Source organism: Triticum aestivum, chromosome 6B, assembly GCF_018294505.1.
Source record: "Triticum aestivum cultivar Chinese Spring chromosome 6B, IWGSC CS RefSeq v2.1, whole genome shotgun sequence".
Lineage (NCBI taxonomy): Eukaryota > Viridiplantae > Streptophyta > Magnoliopsida > Poales > Poaceae > Triticum > Triticum aestivum.
This window is the reverse complement of record NC_057810.1, coordinates 654801606-654821303: the sequence shown is the minus strand read 5'-3', so window position 1 is coordinate 654821303 and position 19698 is coordinate 654801606. Positions and strand designations below refer to the sequence as shown.

Genomic DNA, 19698 nt, shown 5'->3' with positions numbered 1-19698 from the left:
TCTACAAATTAAATAGAAAATTCTAGAATATTAAAAATATTTCCTAGTGGTTTGTCTTAAAATGGATGTGTCGGTGTTATGAAAACAACCCTTGACTAGGAGGTATCAATAATGTCGTTGTACACAAACATAAACAACATAAAAACGATTTTGAATCAGTTTAATCATTTCAACGGAGCGAGACCTTGTCCTATGTCAGGAAGGCCTCGAGTGGGGCTAGATGGTCAAAGGCTTCAAGTCACAATGCGACTAGTCGGAACCCTCTCCCGGACCATATGGGACAAAGACCTAACACAACTCCCCGGACTTGATGCTAGAGTGACTGAGAACTTTTCTTTACAAAGAGAATATATTAATATCGTGGAGATATCAATTACACCCGGCCTCTGCAACAACGAAATGTCGTAAAGACATTACAGATGCACACAACCAAAAGAAGAAGAAGAAGAACAAAAGATCCCACTACAATGATCAATTCCTTGTAACAGGAGCATACAGATGGTAGATCAATGACGGTCGGCATGAAGCAGAACACCGTCTTGACGCTAGAAGAACTCTAGGACCGCCGCCGGAGAGGAACAGATCTGGGCCGGGAACCCCAGATCCGCCGCAATCATACATCATGGTATTTTGTTTTTCTATGCAATTCATAAATACATCTATTTTTTCAAGGCATATATTTGTGAACCCCTTGGGCCTTGCACTACCGCCCTTCTGGCCCTGCCACCCAAGGGCTGATTCTGGTTCGAAATATTTCAGGCAACAAACCGAGCTATTTCTTTCTGAATTAATTTCCTAAAATTTACCACATGGCATACGTTGTAAGCAATCTTCAAATCAATTTCAAAAAAAATACAATGGCTGCTGTACTAAACTCGTAGATTCAGCTAGAGCTTCTGCCACGGTTGAACAACCGAAGCGAGAAGAACAAACAATGAGCTGGAGCAACAAAATCAAACAACATCAGCAATTCAGCATAGTGGTAAAAAATTGAACGAGTGATCTACATATATACTTTCAGCACAACATGATCTGCATACACTTTGTTTCACCAGGTTAAAAGGACGTGTTTATCACTACACAGACTGATGTGCTGCATCAACAAACAGTAACATGTGCTCTTAAAACCAATCAACTCCTGAAGCACAAAGTTCAGAAGATTTCAGGCAGCAAACCCAGCTATATATTTCTTTCCCATCAATTTCCTAAAATTTACATTTGCGGGCTATACGGTAAATCCTTCAATTAACCCAGCTAGCTCCGGCCACAGTTGAAGGACCGGAGCGAGAAGAACGAACGGTGAGCTGCAGTAACACAATCAGACAGCATCAGCAATTCAGAAACGAGGTACGATCTGGAACAGACATAAAAATCATGGTAATTAATCCAGATCTTATTAATAGCACAAGTGAGTACGCAGTAATTACCTTTTGGTGATTTCTCTGGTGGAACTATCTCACACAGCTCAGACTTTGCAGGAGAAGCAGCAGCAGCCACGAGGCTCTGCAGAGAGCAGGCTGCACAAACATTCAGAACTCGTTAGCCGTCAGAAAGAAAATCACATTCAAATTAGTAATTCCTATTCTAATTTCATCAGTCTAATTGAATTTGAAACTGCCATTAACTGCAGAAACTTTCTCCATTTCATCGGTACAAAATGAGCTATGAATCTGTCTGTCAGTGGCTCAGTGCAAGTGAATGACGAGAAGAACGTGTGATAAAAATGTTCCCATTTCTTTACCCTGTGGCGAGGCGGCATATTGATCCGTGTCGTCGGAGGCAGCGTCCGGGGAGGAGCCCAGCATCCTGGGCCTGATCGAGTCGGCGGCGGCCGGCCACCGCTCGTTCGCGCCGTCGTCGTCGTCGATCGTCGGAGAGCTGCAGTCGACGATGACCGTGGTAGCGCCCTCCCTGCTGCCTCTGTTCTTCTTCCCGAAGCTCAGGAACCTCTTCTTGAACCCCATCGCCGTCCCTCTCGGAGACGTCGTCGGCACCGCGCCGTAGGCCCTTCTCCCCGCGCTGCCCGGTGTCGACACCGCCGGGACGCTCCTCCCTCCGGTGGCGCTCTGGTCCTCTCGCCTCTTCCGCAGCTGCGCGGCGTCCTCCCCGAGCAGCCTCTCGATGGACTGGGCCCGGGAGCTGCAGGAGGGCGGGCTGCTGGGAGCGGAGCCCCGGCCTGACATGGAGGAGACCGAGTCGGCGCTTCCCCTCGCCGGCGCTTCTTCGGCATTCGCCGCCGTCGGCACCTCGTCTGTGCCATTCCTGACCTGGATATGTGGTTCATCAGATCCTGGTCCAGCCAATGCGTCAGAGAGCCTCGCGGCTTCCTCCTCCTCAACGACGGCCTTCTTCTTGATGAAGACGTAGCTCGGCTCGGTCTCCGAGTCGCTGGTGATCTCTCCGTTACCAAGCTTCGCCTCCGGCGACCGCACCACGATCTCCTCGGCATCGCGTCTCTCCAGGTCGCTGGCGAGCTCTCCATTCTTCGCTTCAGGTTCGTCGCCATCTACTGCTGGAGCTGCACTGTCCACTACCTCGCCGCCATCTGATGCCGGCGAAGCGGCTCGCGCGTTCTCGGTGACAGTGCCATTGTCACACGCCAAGAACGGTATTCGGGAAGAAGCCTTCTGAGCTTCACCAATGTCGGAAGCAGCACCAAGGTCGCTCATCGGTGCAGCCACGTTCGCGTTCTGCGGCAGCGCTGCTTCCCTGACAACCTCCATGCCGCCGGAGCTGGACGGCCGGGGGAAGCTGCGCGGCGGCTTCGGCTTCGGGCCAGCCTGCCTGAGTGAGCCGTGCCCCTTCGTCGAGGCGCTCTTGCTCCCCGACAAGGCCTTGCGCTTCGGCGCGGCGCCGGTCACTGGCCGGGCTCGGTGGCCGTGCTTCCTGCCGGCGCCGTCGTCAGTGCCTGCCGGTGGCTCGGGTGGTTCCTGCGAGACCGCGCGCCGTATCCCGACGTCAGGGCGGGTGCTTTTGACCAGGTTGGCCGACGAGAAGCTCCTCCTGGTGCGCGGGTGCTTCTTGCCGGAGACCATGCCCGGAGCAGCCACGTCAGAGCTCCTTCTCCTCTCGCCGCCGCCCTCGGTTTCCTGCTGCACCATGGAGCCTAAAGTTATTAAATCTGTACAATACGCTCCTCGGTGCAAATGGCGATGCACCTTTTTTTCTGAGAGAGAGAGAGATGGTGATCCGCAATACTATGGGAGTAAAAGAAGGGACGTAAGGAAGAATGTAAGCTAGACTTTTTGATTTTTATTAGTAACAAGTAAATATTTAAACGCTTTTATATTATGAGATGAAGGGAGTAAATTATAGCATCTTCAATATTGTAGTCTTTCACAGTGTATTTTAAAAAGAGGTCTTCGTCTCCAAAAAAAAATTTCAAAGCAAAATGAGAAAATTGTGTTTTCAAAAATTGAAGTATTCATTAGCCAGACATTAAAATACTAAGGTTCTATATTACCATGGTTTTAAAATATTAATGTCAAACTAAGCTTAATACTCCTAGTTACTCGTGAGTAGAAAAGGGACCGACTATTTATGGGAGTGACTATTATGCATAGCATGAGCAAAATCGTGCACTCAGTTGAATCTGTGAATTTGTGAATGTGAATCGAGGGACTAAGAAGGCTTCATCCACCTCGAACTGTCTTCTTTCTCTAGTCCCAAAGAACCTCCCTCAAATGCCACGGACCCGGCACTCGCAACTGATGGTGCTCCCACGCCACCTTGCCACCCTGTCCTCTCCAAGTCGTCTCCTCTTCGCATGGTCCACCCAACCCCTCCTCGAGCACCCCCTTTACCCGACCTTTACCCGGCTCTAACAAGCCCCTCCCTCGCCCTCGCATCCACAACAGTCAAGCTTCTACTTTCCTCTTGCCGGCCCCGTCTCCTACCCGTTCAAGACTTGGGCTCGCTGCACCTTGGCAATAGCAAATGCGGATATTGGGGCTGTTTGGATTGGTGCCGATGGTTGCCGGATCAAAACTTTGGCATTGGCCGGAGCACAATCAACCGTTTGGATGGGCTCCAACTTTTGGTTCGCCCCATACTCAGCAACCTTTCACGTTCAGTTTACGAAATTTATTGGCGAGGCGAGGGTGGCCGATTCCTCCGCCAAAATATTGGCCTGCCCCTTGCTGGCAGGGCAAACAGGGGCAAAATCCAAACAACCTCATTTATTAGATGCCTGTAATGTTTTGGTTTCAACCAAAGAGCTCTCCACCGTCGGATCTCCACATCCTTCTTCTTCCTCTAGCAATCGCATCTGCCTTATATTTCTCACAATCATCGACCGAACCTCCGCCCCCTCCCCCACCGCAGTTAGGCGGTGCTACCGCGTGCCGCCTTGCCTTTCCGCGTCCCGTCTCAGCCTCGAGGCAGCCCTAAGCTGGAATTGTACTAAGTGCGTCTCTAACCCGGTCCATCAATTTCTTCCTATATGTCTGAACTGAACCATCAAGACATTTTTAGGCCTCCAAGGCTACACCTCATTTGTCCGCGGTCTGAAATCCTCCAGACCAGCCCCAAAACGTGGGCGGGGGCAGGGGAGGGGAGCTCTAGGGGAGTCCAGACGGTCCGCCCGGCCCACTGTCAATTGTAGCACGTCTCCCCCTCATCTCTTTCTCCTCTCGGTTTGTCTGACCCACCTCACAATCCAATTACTCCCTCCGTTCGAAATTACTTGTCTCGAAAATTGGTGTATCTAGAACTAAAATACGTCTAGACACATTCATTTCTGCGACAAGTAATTCCGAATGGAGGGAGTACAAGGGATACCGTTGGAGGGCCTTCGCCCGGCCGGCTGTCTGACATTTGAGGTCTGTTTAGTGATTGCTGTTGGAGATGCCGTAGCACGCCCAAGCCACGGAGTAATAGCATACACGAATAAAAAATTATGACATTCTTTATTTAAAACATTTTCGCAACACATACTATGAATGGAGAGAATATACGAATACCCATTTGGTACATAATCGTTTTGAAAGTCAACAGGTGTGAGATGACACGAGGTGGAGCCTGGTCTGATCGTGACCCGACAATATCTGCGACAGGCTAAGGGTTGACCCGACCGCTGCGACAGCGTGTTCAAAGTACCTGTTCTACATGGCAAGCACGAATGCCGCAAACTTTCGGCAGCCGACACGGAGCCAAAGCGGGACTCCTCCTTTTGGCGACTATTCTTCAACATGCCCCTCCACTCCTACTGTGTGCATGTCGCATGCAGACGAGATGAACGCATTCAATTCACCGTGGGCATAGACAGAAGGGCACTGCACCTGCTGGCCGCCAAACATGCTGATCGTATCGTGGTCAGGCCGAAAGCGTGACCTCTTTACTGACGACGACACACAAAATCAGCGTCCGACGCCGCACTGCAGTGGTCGTGATCTCACTCTTGTTTCCCTTCTTTCGGTGCGGTGTGGCATTGCACTGCGCACGAGAACTTTGTTGCTCTGGTGGGCTAAATTGTGCGGACGTCGGTGCGTGCGTGTCGTCGTCGTCTGGCCAACAGCGCACGTAGGGCGGGCGGGCGGGCATGAGGAGCCGGAGGGCGTCACGTCACGTCTGCCGCCGGTACAGCCGTACGGCGGTGCAACATGAAGTTAAGCGCAACCAGACTGACGGATCAACCACCGTCTAATCAATCGCCATGTATAAACCACAAGCAAACAAAATAGCTAGGCTGCATGCATGCATGCATGGGCGCGGGAGATGGCGTGCATCGCTTTCACCCGTTAATTCAGATAGAAATGCATCGACCGGTCGAGCACAAGCTAGGCTAGGCTGCTAGCGCTAGCTAGTCCGGATGTAACGGAATGAAATCTCTCGTGTGAAGCACGCACGCACCGCACGCGTAGGAGGAGTACGCAGAGCCGTGCGTGCCTTCGGTCCGGTCCATCCAAAAACGACGTGCGTTTGAAGGGGTCGACCAAGATAGGAAGGAAACCACGGCAAGGCACACGCACGCACGCACGCACGTACGTGTCGTGACAGCGACCACACACACACACGTCCACGGAAAAAGTCATCGATTGAACGGTAACGGAATTACCTACCTCTCCGGCCGCGCCGCCGTCCTCCGCGGTGGCCGGGCCAGCGCCGCCGCGTCCGGGCCCGGCGCGGGCGTCGAGCTGCGCCCAGAGCGCCATGACCTCAGCCTCCTTGCGCTCCATGCGCGCGCGCCAAACAGAGCGCAGCCGCTCGTCCCGCCGCCGCGTGTACGCCTCGTACATCCTCCCCCGCACGCCTCCGACCGCCGCGTCCTCCTCCTCCTCGACGCGGCCGTTGCCCACGACACCGCCGCCGGCGTCGTCATCGGGTGCGGGGGCGAGGACGAGGACGTGGGCGTCGTCGTCGACGTCGACGAGGCTGCTGATCCTCCCGGAGGAGGCCAGGCGCTGCTTGTACCCGGCGAACTGCCGCTCCAGCTCCGCGGCCATCGCCCACAGGTCCACGGCACCGTCGCGCAGCGTCATGGCGGCGAGGCGGAGGCGGGGCCTGGACCTCTGGTGCACGCTTCGGGTTGTGGATTTCGTTTGACTCTCGTGGATCGAAGGGGAATTAAGGGGAAGGCGCGCGGGAAGGAAGAAGGCGGGCGGGCGGGCGGTGGCGGACGTCGTGGGCGCATGCACTCGATCGACCGGTGTCGGTCGCGAGAGCGTGCGCGTGGGCTCGGCCGTTGCACGCCGGGGTCGGGGCAAGCCAAGCGGGCTCGCAGGCTATTTGTTGGGATCGTCGATCGGGCCAGGTCCGAAGGTTGGGTGACGTCGACCGGAGCCACTTTCTATCTGTCTAGCCACACCCGCTCAAAAAAAAAATCTGTCTAGCCACATCGCCTTACACGTACGTAATCCATCCAAGTGTACGTATGCATCCCTGTCAAAAACAGGTATACGTATGTATCCGGTTTAATTTGTTCGTCGCGAACTGGCCGTCATCTCATCAGATGGATGGATGCAAGGATCATTTCCTGTCGACTTCCACCGATCGATGTCCAAGGTCGTAGATATCTCCTGATAAGAACGCGCCGAATCATGTGGGTATGTATACATTATTATTAGTATCCCTTCTAAATGAAGACACGTGGATATGTAGTTTAGTTGAAGGAGTTTGCGTGTACGCATTCGGTACGAGGGGTAAATAAATTAACTAGTACTCCCTCTGTAAACTAATATAAGACTGACCATAATGGGGTACCATAATCCGTAACATGCACTTGAGACTAGCAAACATGATTATGTGGCACACAATTAAAGAAGAGAGAGGGTTAGAGTAACATACGCAGATACTGTATCATATTAAATGTTATGCTATTTTGTGTCATGCATAGCAATAAATATGGTCATCTATAATATTACTTTATGATATTATGCAATATGAAGGTGGTATCATATACTCTTATATTAGTATCATATGCATGATACTAGTATATAATACTCCCCATTATGAGTAGCCTAAGGGTGTTTAGATCACTACTTTAATGATCTAAATGCTTTTATAAGATCATTTACTGCAGATGGCTCTCCTCTTTCCCCCTCCCGCTCCTCTCTCCCCCCTCCCCTGCCCCTCCGCCGCCGTCCCGTGCCTTGGGGCGCCCTGGCCGGCGTCGGCCCCCTGTCCGGCCCCCCTCCCCGTGGCTGGCTCCTCTCCCTCGCCCCGTTCGCCGGCGCCGCGGGCTTCGCTTCCACCCCCCGGCGTCGTTTGGATCTCGTTTTTGGGCTCTCGACTCCGATGAGGATTGCTCGTCGGACGAGGCAGCCCTGTGCTCGCCCTCGCCCTGGTCCTCCCCGTGTTGGCCTCTTCTTCCTTCGCCGCGCCTCGTTCTCGCCAGTTTGCTCCTGGGGGCCGGGGCCGGCCGGGGCCGTCCACGTCGGCGCACGCTGGCTGGGTCCGGGTTTCTCGCCGTCGTCGCAAGTCTGGTAAGTTTTCCCTCACCTCACCCGGATCTGGGATTATGGGTGCCGCTCAGGGTGTGGTTTTCCCTCCCTCCCCTTCCTCTGTCTCTGGTCCGTCGTCTCCGGCGGCGGCGCCTGGGTGCGTCGTGGGGGCGTTGGCGCCTGCCCTAGATCTGGTCTCGCTCCTGTTGGCTAGTGGGCCATGTGGGGGGCTGGATGCTGGGCTGTTGGGCCTCCTGATCCTATTCTGTCTATCCAACCCGCTCCCCCCGCTCTGTCGTCAGTGGACGACCCCCCTTCTCATGTGGGCCTTGTGCGGCTACCGCTGGCTTGTATCCCTCCCCCTCCTCCCGGCCCAGGTGGCCCGCTAGGCCCAGTGGGTTTGGCTTAGTCCGGCTATTTATGGGTCCCCCGTGGTTCAATCCCCCCTTGTTAGGGTTTTCATCTTCCGTCGCTGACTTGCGTAGGCACCGTGCTCCCATTCGCCGTCTAGTCTGATTCATTCCTTCCCCTCCCCTCCTCCTCTCCTTCGCGGCGGCTTTAACCATGCACAAGTCCAGGGGTTCATCTTGTGATGCTGTCTCTGGTAGCAAGCGCCGGCGCGAGGATTCGTCGGGCTCGGGTGTGGATCTGGAGCTCGAGGCCTCCCTGCGCTCCAAGTTGGAGGCGGAGCAGGCGGCTCGTGAGCAGGTGGCTCGCGACCGTGCTGCGTGAGCAGGTGGCTCGCGACCGTGCTGCGTGGGTGCTGGTTTGGAGTGGCTCCAGCGCGCGTAGCGGGAGCGCGTTCCGCCTGGATCCGGCCCCAAGGCCCTGGATCTGGGTCAGCGTATCCTCCGGCACTAGATCCCTGGGTGGTGGCGACGGCTGGTGGGGGGCGCTCTTCCTCGTCGGGTTCTCTGCCTGCCCAGGGTGCGGGCCGTGGGCCTCCTACCCCGGCGCGGCATGCCCCTTGCCCTGCTGGCACTGGCGCTGGGCCTCGTCCGCCCCTGCTGTCCTTCTCGGGTCCGGCCCGGCGTCCTCCTGGCCCTCACCCCGGCGCGTCCTCATCGGGGGTGGGGCATGGCATCCTTCCTCCTCCTCCCCCCTTCCGATGCATCTCCCTAACCCTTCCACCCCAAGCAACCCCTCGACGCTTACCTGCTTTGCCTATCACCAGCCCGAACATTTCCAATCAAGATGTACCAACCCTCCATTCTGCCCGATTTGCCGTTCAGATGGTCACCTCACTGTCAATTGTCAGAATCGTCAAAAGCCGCCATCCTTCATTCACTTTGGCTTGGGCCTCCCTAGATGTTCATTTTTTTGCCTTGGATTGTGATTTGCCTGTTCTGGTGGCGGGCCCCTCCCTTTGCAATGCCGTCATTGTCACAATGCAAAACCAAAGGATATCCTCCCAAACTCTACTTGAAGGACTCCATATCTGGGACGTCGAGGGTTGGGATTGGCAAGTGAACCAACTGTCTGACTTTGAGTTTTCCGTAGTCTTCCCCTCCAAAGACTGTCTCCGTATGATTGCGTCTTGCACTAGCTTCACCCTTCCCCTTAATTAGCTGGTGGTGTTGGTGAAGCCTGCCTCCTGTGGTGTTAAAGCTGTTGGCCCTCTCTCTCAGGTTTGGGTTCTGGTGGATGATGTGCCAGTGGGGCTTCGCTCTTCTTCCTTTCTGATGGCCATCGATGATCTGATTGGTAAACCAGTGGAAGTGGACGCAGACTCTCTGAATAAGGTTGGTCCTGCTCGTATCAAGATTTGGTGTGTTGACCCGATATGTGTCCGTGGATCGATCGATGTGTTCCCCTCTCCCGATGGAGTCAAACTGCTTGTTCGGGTTGAAGGGGCTGAAGCCTTCCACCCCTCCTCCTCCTCCCCCATCCAACCCCTCGGACAAGCAAGACAAGAATGGGGATGGTTCTATGGGTGGGCAGAACCCTAGTGGGGGCTCTGATCTACGCTTTACTCAATCCGAATGGGGCGGGCTGGAAGAATCTGAGGGGGAACTCTTCAAATCTCAAGCGCCTATTAACAAGGCTCCACGCGAGGCGGAGGCTATCCCTTCATCCGACCCAAGAATGCCTACTGATGATGAATTGCTGTGCAAGAAGCCTTTAGCCACGGTCACTCCCATCTCGGGAGTTTGCTCCAACCTCCCTGATCATCCTCTCTCTCCCACCCGCTCGAGTATTGAGGATCTTCCCCTCTCCCCTGGTCGTGCTGATGATGTTTCACAGTCCAAGAGAAAGAAGAAATCTTCGGTGCGGAAATTTTCTGCGAAGAGCAGGGCTTCTTCGGGCTCTAAGCAGTCTATGACGGGAGTTTGCCGTCGTCTCGACAAGGATCTTGACTCGATGTCTCGCTCGGGCCCTGCTCCGACCTCCCCCATGGCCCGCTCTCTCTCTCGATCCGGTCACCTACCACTATGGCTCGCAAGGGCAGGCGGGTGCGCGACACGGGTGAATCGATGGTGGCGCGGGCGGTGCATCGTGCGGCTGCTAAGGACCTCCCTCCTTCACGTAAAAATCATGGTCTGATTCCTCATCCTTCCCCGATCCGGCTTGTCTTACCTTATCTTTGACGTGGGCGTTACTATCGATCCCTATCAAGGCTCGCCTTCCCTCCTTGTTTCTACTATTCGGGCCAATGAGGTGGCCTAGGCTGCCCTTGCTAAGGCTAAAGAGGTTGTTGCCTCTGCGGCCTCGGATTCTGTGGGTGTTGGGGATCAGGGGGATGGCGTGGTGGTTGGTAGTGGCCAATCCCAGTCTAGAACTTCCAGGAGGGGTGTATCCAAAAGGTCAAAACCCTGCGTTGCCCCTAGTAGGTCAAGTCTCCGCATCAAAAATCTATCCTATAAATGAAAGCCTTATTCTGGAACATTAGGGGTTTTGGTGCTAGGGGGCGCCGAGACCAGATTAGAGATATCGTTCATGGGGATAATATTGATATTGTTGGGCTAGTTGAAACATTTAAAGTTTCCTTTTCTCCCAATGAACTTTCTATGATTGTGGGCATGGATAGATTTGATTGGCACATGCTTCCGGCTTCGGGCCATTCAGGAGGGATCTTGATTGGTTCCAAAAGGGATGTCTTTGATTTCGTGGCTTTTGATCATGGTATATTTTGGGCAAGCATGGTAGTTTTTCACAAATCTCTTAACATTCTACGAGAATTTATAGTGGTCTATGGTCCTGCTGATCACTCGCTGACCTCCCTGTTCCTGGGTGAGCTTTCTGCTAAGATCGAGGCCTGTAATATTCTGATAGTTATCGGTGGTGACTTTAACCTTCTTCGCACCCCCTCGGACAAGAGCAATGCTAATTTTTCCTGCCCTTTGGCTAATGCTTTCAACAACTTTATTATCTCTTGTGCTATCCGCAAGCTTCCTAGGGGTGGGGCCTGTTTTACCTGGTCAAATCATCAGGCCATCCCGATTAGATCTGTGCTAGACCGAGTGTTCATCTGTTCCAGGCGGGACCCCCTTATTCCTTAGGCTTCCCTTCTTCCTGGGATCCGACCATACCCCTCTTCTTCTTGATGCTGGGATGTAGCAAGATAGATCGCCCTCTCATTTCCAATTTGATGCTTCTTGGCTGCTCGTCGAAGGGTTTACTAACATGTTGGCTACTAAGATCCTTAACTTCTTGGCCCCCAAACCTCGTTCCTTTGGCCCTATGGATGACTGGCATTCCTGTTCCTATGAACTGCACAAATTCCTTAGAGGTTGGTCCCGAAACCATGCTGCAGAGGAACATAGGTCGAAGAATGCTCTTGAATCCCAGATTATGGACCTTGGCCGCACAGCTGATACCTTGGGCCTCTCGGATGCTGGGTGGGTTGTGCGTTATAACCTCGAGGCCGCCTTGATGTAGTTGCATCATCAGGCGGAAGTCTATTGGCGCCAACATGGCACGTTGAACTGGACGCTAAAAGGGGATCCCCCTACTACTTATTTCTTTGCCATCGCCAATGGTCGGAGAAGACTGTGCTCTATAAATAGCCTGATCATTAATGGTGTTCGGTCATCGGACCAATCCTTGATCCTCTCTCATGTGGTGGACTTTTTTTCTTCGTTATTAGGGGCCAAACCTCCTTCTAGCTTTTCTATCTCATCCTCCCTATGGGACAATAATATGAAAGTTTCGGCCGAGGAAAATGAAGCCTTAATGGTTGAGGGAGTCCTGGACCGAGCAGTGCGTGATAGACACCTCAGGGACGCCTACGCGATGGAGCCAGTCGCCCCAAAGTACAACCTACGGTCATCCTGTCCGATCACCTTTGATCGCAGGGACCATCCGACCAGTATCCGTCACGGCGGTTCAGACGCACTGTTGCTCGACCCAATCATTGATGGATTCCACCTCACATGAGTCCTTATGGACGATGGAAGCAGCCTGAACCTGCTCTATCAGGATACAACTCGAAAGATGGTATCGATCCTTCAGGGATCAGGCGCACGAAAACCACCTTTAAAGGTGTCATACCAGATGTAGAGGCCTGTTGTACGGGCTCAATCACACTGGAAGTGGTCTTCGGATCGCCGGATAACTTCCGACACGAAGAGTTAATCTTCGATCTCGTCCTCTTCCACAGTGGCTATCACGCACTGCTCGGATGAACCGCATTCGCCAGATTCAATGCAGTGCCACACTATGCTTATCTTAAGCTCAAGATGCCCAGTCCACGTGGTATCATAACAGTCAACGGAAACACGGAACGCTCCCTCCGTACTGAAGAGCACACCGCTGCCCTCGATGTAGAAGCACAGAGCGGCCTCTTAAGGTTGAACCTAAATTCGGCGACCAAGCTCCCGGATACTATCAAACGAGTCTGAACTACACAGCAGCAGGACAATCTAGTTCGTCAAGAGCTCGACTAGCAATCCTGCCTCCGTCCCAATCCTGACCAAACAACGGCTTTTGTACCGCGCGTACATAATTACGCACTTAAAATACCATGGGCATGGACGGAGGCACAGCTAGACCGCGGTCCACAATGTGGCTAAACCGCCCTGGATCCGCACACTTTCACCTTTTCTCTTTCTTTCAGGTTTTCTCTTCTCGAGGCTTTTCTGATACTGATCATCAGACCCATCGCGGGACGGATATACCAAGAAGGCAAGGGGCTTTGGCGCACAAGGGAATCCCCAGGTGGTCTCTACTAACGATCGTTTTGCCTGTTTTACATACCCGTACGCAGCCCGCTCTTGGTCATGGCATGTCAAATAGCCTTATTTTCTTATCACAGTATTTGTACACATACGCCTTGACGTATTGCTCAAATTACAACAGAAAGTAATTTGCAGCGTCAGCTTATTTATTTAATTTTTCCTTGTCTATTTATTTATTATCATTTGCATCGGTACACTCTAGTATGACTTAATTCGCCAGGGGCTTCATTGTACCCCATAACACGGCAAGAAAGTCCGAACACCTTCACGATTGTTCAGCACCCCGAACTTATAGCATTATATGCATCGGCTTCGAATCATGTCTTGGGTCAATAGTTGGGTTGCCCGGTTCCTGTGCTTGCTACCATACGTTCCGCTATATCGGCTAGGGTAGTAAAGGGAGAACTACTGCGATTGTGTCCCGGTTCTTTCGGAGGAGCACCTCAGTAGAGAAAGCCGAAAACTGACTGTCATGATGCGGTGAGAGCTGGTCGATGTTCGAGAGGTTTCAAATCCTTAACGATTTCTTCCACATTATGCAATAGCTAATGCATTGTGCGACGGATCGGTTTTTATCCGATCAGGTGTTTTACAATACCCCAAGTTTGGTCTTCCGAACACTAGGGGCTGCGCCTACCTTTCCTTTGTCAAACTCCTATGGCTAAGTGAGGGTGATAAAGCCTTATAGTTCGACTGCCTGGTTCGTTGCGCTAAACACCTCCTTTAAGGACCAAAAATCTGGAGTAAAGAGTGTTTAGATTTATCCCGAACACCCCCGTACTTCCTATGTGAGGGCAGAAGCCGGTGACTCGCCAACTCTCAGAATTAATTTAAAAACGGCCGCACAGAAGGTAAAAATTCCAATAACAAGTATTATCTTATATAACGACCTTGTTTCATACTACAACACATGATAGCATGGATACATTCATGGGAACATAATATCCTTGGCACATTGCTCTGCCACAAGGTGGGATCCCTCCAGGACACTGTCATAATACAATTCGGGCTTACGGTGCTCTTTCCCTTCGGGCGGCCCTTCGGTCATCAGCTTCACGACATCCATCTTCGCCCAGTGCACCTTGACGCGGGCAAAGGCCATTCGAGCACCTTCAATGCAGACCGACCGCTTGATGGCGTCAAGCCAAGGGCAGGTACTAACCAGCCGCTTCACGAGTCCGAAGAAGCTACTGGGAATTGCTTCGGCAGGCCACAACCGGATAATCAAATCCTTCAACGCTAGTTCAGCCACCCTATGCAGCTCGACCAGTTGCTTCAGCTGATCGGTCAAGGGTACTGGATGTTCTGGCGCAAGATATTGCAACCAGAACAGCTTCTCCGTAGAGCTCCCCTCTTCGGCTCGGTAGAATTGTGCGGCATCAGACACGCTGCGCGGCAGATCCGTAAACACCCCTGGATAACTCCGAATCCGGGTCAGTAAACGAAATCTTTCCTTCACATATTTGCTCTGCATAATAAAGGCCTTACTCGCCGTGATCTTTTTGGCCTCCTGTATTTCCTGGAAGGCGCCTTGGGCTTCAGCCCGGGCATCATGCACGGATTGATGAGCCTTGGTGAGTTCGGACTCTTTATCCGCTATACTCTGCTCCAAGGTCTTGCCCTTCTTTATGGCTTCTTGGAGCTCTTGTTGAAGTTCAATGACCCAGGCCTCATGGTTTTCACGAGCAGCTTGCTCCTTGGTCGCCTTCTTTTCGGCCTCGGCTACCGCTTTCTTGAGAGCCTCGACTTCGGTCGCTGCTCCTAATACATATCATGACATTTTAGTCAAAATAAATTATTCATTTGTATTTGAATACAAATAAAGATATCCTATACCTTGGTTGTCGTCCAATTGCTTTTTCACTTGGCCGAGCTCCTTTTTGGCCCGCTCCAGACTCTGCTTCAGTCCGGAGACCTCCGCAGTATGAGAGGTAGCAGACAATAACGATGCATGCTCATTCACATAGGTGTTTCCTAGTTAGTCTCCTGCGAAATATATTTGATCCTCTGTCCGGTTTTCTTTTCGAACACGGAACAGTGTATCAGGGGCTACTATCTATATTGTGACATTCTTTTAACATCATTACTTACCTCAAAGCCTATTAGAAGGCTGGTGCAGGCTTCGGTCAGCCCGCTTTTGGTGGACTGGATCTTCTCAATCACCGCACCCATAAGGGCACGGTGCTCTTCAATGATGGAAGCACTTTGCAGCGCCGCCAATAAAGTATCCGATGCCTCGGGGTGGACCGAGGTCACGAGTGGAATAGGCGCACCACCCTCTGCTGAAGGAGGTTGTTGGCCTGATTCCGGAGCCGTATTGGTCCTCGGAATTGTCTTTGGCTGGGGGCCGAATTCAGGACAGCCCTCGCCGTCAGCATCCATGGGGGTCTGCTCCCCCATGTGTCCGGCTGCCGAGGTTTGACCCTCCGGCGCCGCCCCGACGGTCTCCTGAGCTCCGCCCTGTTCTGGGCCCCTTTGGGACAACACCTCGGTGTTTGTCCACGCCTTTGGGGGAGGAGGTTGTGAGGAGGGTCTCGCGTCCATCGCATTCGAGTCTAGTGAATCTTCTGACGAAGATTGCTTGATGTTGGACCCGGTCGGACTGCGTAATGCGTGACTCAATACATTAATGTTATGAAAAAGTGAGACTGGATATATGAATGTGTCCGGGTTTCTTTGTACTCACGATTTGGCCAGGGGCTTGACCCCGGGTTCCCACTCCGGGCTGCTCTCCCCCTCATAGGGGGGGACTGACTTTCCTCTTCTTCCTCCTCCTCCCCCTCGTCTTCTTCGGCGGAGGAGTGGGCTTCGGTGTCTTCGGACACCACGTCCAAAGTACCCTTGCGGTGGAGCCCGCCCCTGGTCTCCTGGACCTCCTTCTTGGCCTTCTTCTTCGGCGCCTTATAAGGTGCCGGGACCAGCATCTTCATCAGAAGTGGGCCGGCTTGTTCCTTGGGCAGTAGGGCCGGACAGTAGATCCACTCTGCCTTCTTCGTCCAGTCCTGGGAGAATCGTTAGGGAAACATTAGGTGTTTTTTCCCAAAGTATACAAATAAAGGATGCACCTTGAAAACATATAAAGACTTACCAAACTTGCGGGGCGGGACAATTTGTGCCCGCGATCCTCGGCGGTGTCCGGCCAGGACTTGCCAGGCTTGAATAACACCTTTCAGATGTCTTTGTGCGTCGTGCCGAAGAACTCTAGCAAGGTTTGGTGCTTGGCAGGATCAAACTCCCATAGATTGCAAGTCCGGCGTTGGCATGGAAGAATCCGGCGAACTAGCATCACCTGGACCACATTGACAAGTTTGACATTCTTTTCCTCCATGCTCTTGATACGCGCTTGGAGCGTCGTTAGCTCATCTGATGAAGACCAGTCTAGGCCCTTTTCAGGCCAGGACGTGAGCCGCAGTGGGGCTCCGGATCGGAATTCGGGGGCTACGGCCCATTCGGCGCTGCGTGGCTCGGTGACATAGAACCACTATTGTTGCCAACCTTTGACAGACTCATTGAATGTACCTGATGGCCATGTGACGTTGGGCATCTTGCTCACCATGGCACCTCCACACTCGACGTGTTCGCCGCCTACCACCTTTGGCTCCACATTGAAGATTTTTAGCCACAGTCCGAAGTGTGGAGGTATGCGCAGGAAGGCCTCGCACATGACGATGAATGTCAAGATGTTGAGGAAGGAATTGGTGGATAGGTAATGGAAATCAATCCCGTAACAATACATAAGGCCGCGAGCAAATGGGTGGAGGGGAAACCCTAGCCCGCGGACGAAGTGAGAGAGGAATACAACCCTCTTGTGGGGTTTCGGAGTAGGGATGATCTGTCCCGCCGCTGGGAGACGGTGTGCGATCTTCTTGGCCAGGTATCCAGCCTCCCGAAGTTTCTTGATATCCTTCTCCTTAATGGAGGAGGCCATCCACTTGCCTTGCGCTCCGGATCTGGACATGGTTGGAGTGCTTTTTGGGGCAGAAGAGGTGGGTGCTTGGGAGCTGGAGCTCGAGAATGAATAAGTAGAGGAGGAAGAAGGCATGGGTGAAAGGAGGAATCCTTATCCCTTTATAAAGGCAGTAAAATCATGTGCCTCCCCACTTGCCCTAAAACTAGCTTATTCCCTAAGCATCGTGCGGATGGCGCGGTTGGGTTACCCATGTCCGTATTGATGAGAATCCCGTGATAAGGGGACACGATCTCTGTTTCGACAAGGCGTGCCAGTAAAACCTCACCTCGAAATACAGAACGACAGGCTAAAAAACGGATCAAAATAATGACCAGACAGTGGCGTGATGTCATGCTACGAAAAATTGTCAGCAGATTGGACTCGTGGAATATTATACTCTCTACGGTGGTATGCGGAATTTGTTTTGCAGAGCCGGACACGATTCTTGTGTTCAAGATCTACTTTGAAGTATTTGGAGAAGGAACCTGCCTTGCAATGCCGAAGACAATCTGCGCGCTGGGCTCATCATCATTGAAGCCTGGTTCAGGGGCTACTGAGGGAGTCCTGGATTAAGGGGTCCTCGGGCAGCCGAACTATATGCGTATGCTAGACTATTGGGCTATGAAGATACAAGATAGAAGACTTTGTCCCGTGTCCGGATGGGACTCTCCTTTGCTTCGAAGGCAAGCTTGGCGATTCGTATATGAAGATTCCTTTCTCTGTAACCGACTCTATGTAACCCTAGCCCCCTTCGGTGTCTATATAAACCGGAGGGTTTAGTCCGTAGGACAACAACAATCATAATCATAGGCTAGCTTCTATGGTTTAGCCTCTACGATCTCGTGGTAGATCAACTCTTGTAATACTCATATCATCAATATCAATCAAGCAGGAAGTAGGGTATTACCTCCATCGAGAGGACCCGAACCTGGGTAACATTGTGTCCCCCGCCTCCTATTACCATTAGCCTTAGATGCACAGTTCGGGACCCCCTACCCGAGATCTGCCGGTTTTGACACCGATAATGGTCCCCCTCTTTGATAAGGAAATCTGGGATGTGGTTAACTTTGCCAACCCCAACGCCGCTTCTGGGCCGGATGGCTTCTCGATCCCCTTCTTCAAAAAATTCTGGCCGCAATTGCGACAGTTGGTCTGTCATGTTATTCAGGGCTTTTTTGTTTGGGCACCATTGATATATCTCGCCTCAACTATGCAGTGATCACCTTGATCCCTAAAGTTAAAGGTGCTGAGCTGATTTCCAAGTTCAGGCCTATTACGCTGATCAATAACTTCATCAAGTTTCTGGCTAAAGGTTTTGCGAACCGCCTCTCCCCTGTTGCTCACAGAGTTATCAGCCCTTTCAAATCTACTTTCATCAAAGGGCGTTTCATTTTAGATGGTATTCGTTGTCTCCATGAGATTGTTCATGACCTGATATCTCGTAACTCTAAAGCGGTTATCCTAAAATTGGACTTTGAGAAAGCCTATGATTCGGCTAGTTGGCCTTTCCTGAGAAAGGTTCTTTTAGCGAAAGGCTTCGATGGGGCGTATGTTCACCGTATTATACAGCTGGTCTCGGAGGGCCACACTACGGTCTCTGTTAATGGTCACGTTAGTAACTTCTTTGTCAATGGCAGGGGCCTGCGACAGGGTGACCCCGCATCCCCTATTCTGTTTAACTTTGTTGCCGATGCCTTCTCTCGCATCTTGTCTAGGGCTTCCCATCATGGTCATATTACGCCGATGGTTTCTCATCTAATCTCGGAGGGTGTTACTCACTTGCAGTACGCTGATGACACCATTATTATGGTTGACTTGAACGATGATTGCATTGCCCACCTCAAGTTTATCCTCCTGTGCTTTGAGGCCGTTTCGGGTCTGAAAATTAACTTTTCTAAGAGTGAGGTCTTTGTCACTGGTGTTGATGATTCAGAGGCTTTGAGAGTGGCCCGGCTCCTCAATTGTAACCTGGGCTCCTTCCCCTTTAAGTACCCGAGCCTTCTCATTTCGCCAGACTTGCTTCATTCAAAAGACTTTGCTTCGGCTGTCTCTAAGGTGGGAAACAGGGTCCTTCCCTGGCATGGCAGATATAATACCAACGCCGGGAAAGTTGCTCTGATCAATGCTTGCTTGTCTTCCCTTCCTATGTTCCTAATGGGCTTTTATCTTCTCTCGGCTAGTATCCATGCGGGTTTTGACAAACATAGGGATGCTTTCTATTGGAACACTGCTGACAACAGACGAAAGTATAGGCTGGTTAAATGGAAACTCATGTATAGGCCTAAAAACCTTGGGGGGTTGGGCATCATTAACACGTCTCTCATGAATAAATGCCTTATGATAAAATGGTGGTTTAAGATCATGTTGAAGGAAATATGCCCTAGAGGCAATAATAAAGTTATTATTTATTTCCTTATTTCATGATAGATGTTTATTATTCATGCTAGAATTGTATTAACCGAAAACTTAGTACATGTGTGAATACATAGACAAACAAAGTGTCACTAGTATGCCTCTACTTGACTAGCTCGTTGAATCAAAGATGGTTAAGTTTCCTAGCCATAGACATGAGTTGTCATTTGATTAACGGGATCACATCATTAGAGAATGATGTGATTGACTTGACCCATTCCGTTAGCTTAGCACTTGATCGTTTAGTATGTTGCTATTGCTTTCTTCATGACTTATACAT

At 51.8% G+C, this 19698-nt stretch overlaps 1 protein-coding gene across 2 annotated transcripts; it reads right to left on the bottom strand.

The window, feature by feature from the left end:
* Window positions 1-1004: 1004 nt before the first annotated feature.
* LOC123138540 (nucleolar protein dao-5) lies at window positions 1005-6713 on the bottom strand. Of its 2 annotated transcripts, none has more exons than XM_044558521.1 (4): window positions 6060-6713; window positions 1742-3092; window positions 1428-1517; window positions 1005-1304 (listed from the first exon to the last, which is right to left on the bottom strand). In XM_044558521.1, exons 1-4 carry the CDS (start codon window positions 6477-6479, stop codon window positions 1255-1257), a joined length of 1911 nt encoding a protein of 636 aa, XP_044414456.1. In that variant the 5' UTR covers window positions 6480-6713; the 3' UTR covers window positions 1005-1254. The 2 variants fall into 2 exon arrangements, with proteins under 2 accessions (XP_044414456.1, XP_044414457.1); XM_044558522.1 differs by having other exon boundaries at window positions 1742-3089; window positions 6060-6712.
* Between the last annotated feature and the right edge of the window lie 12985 nt (window positions 6714-19698).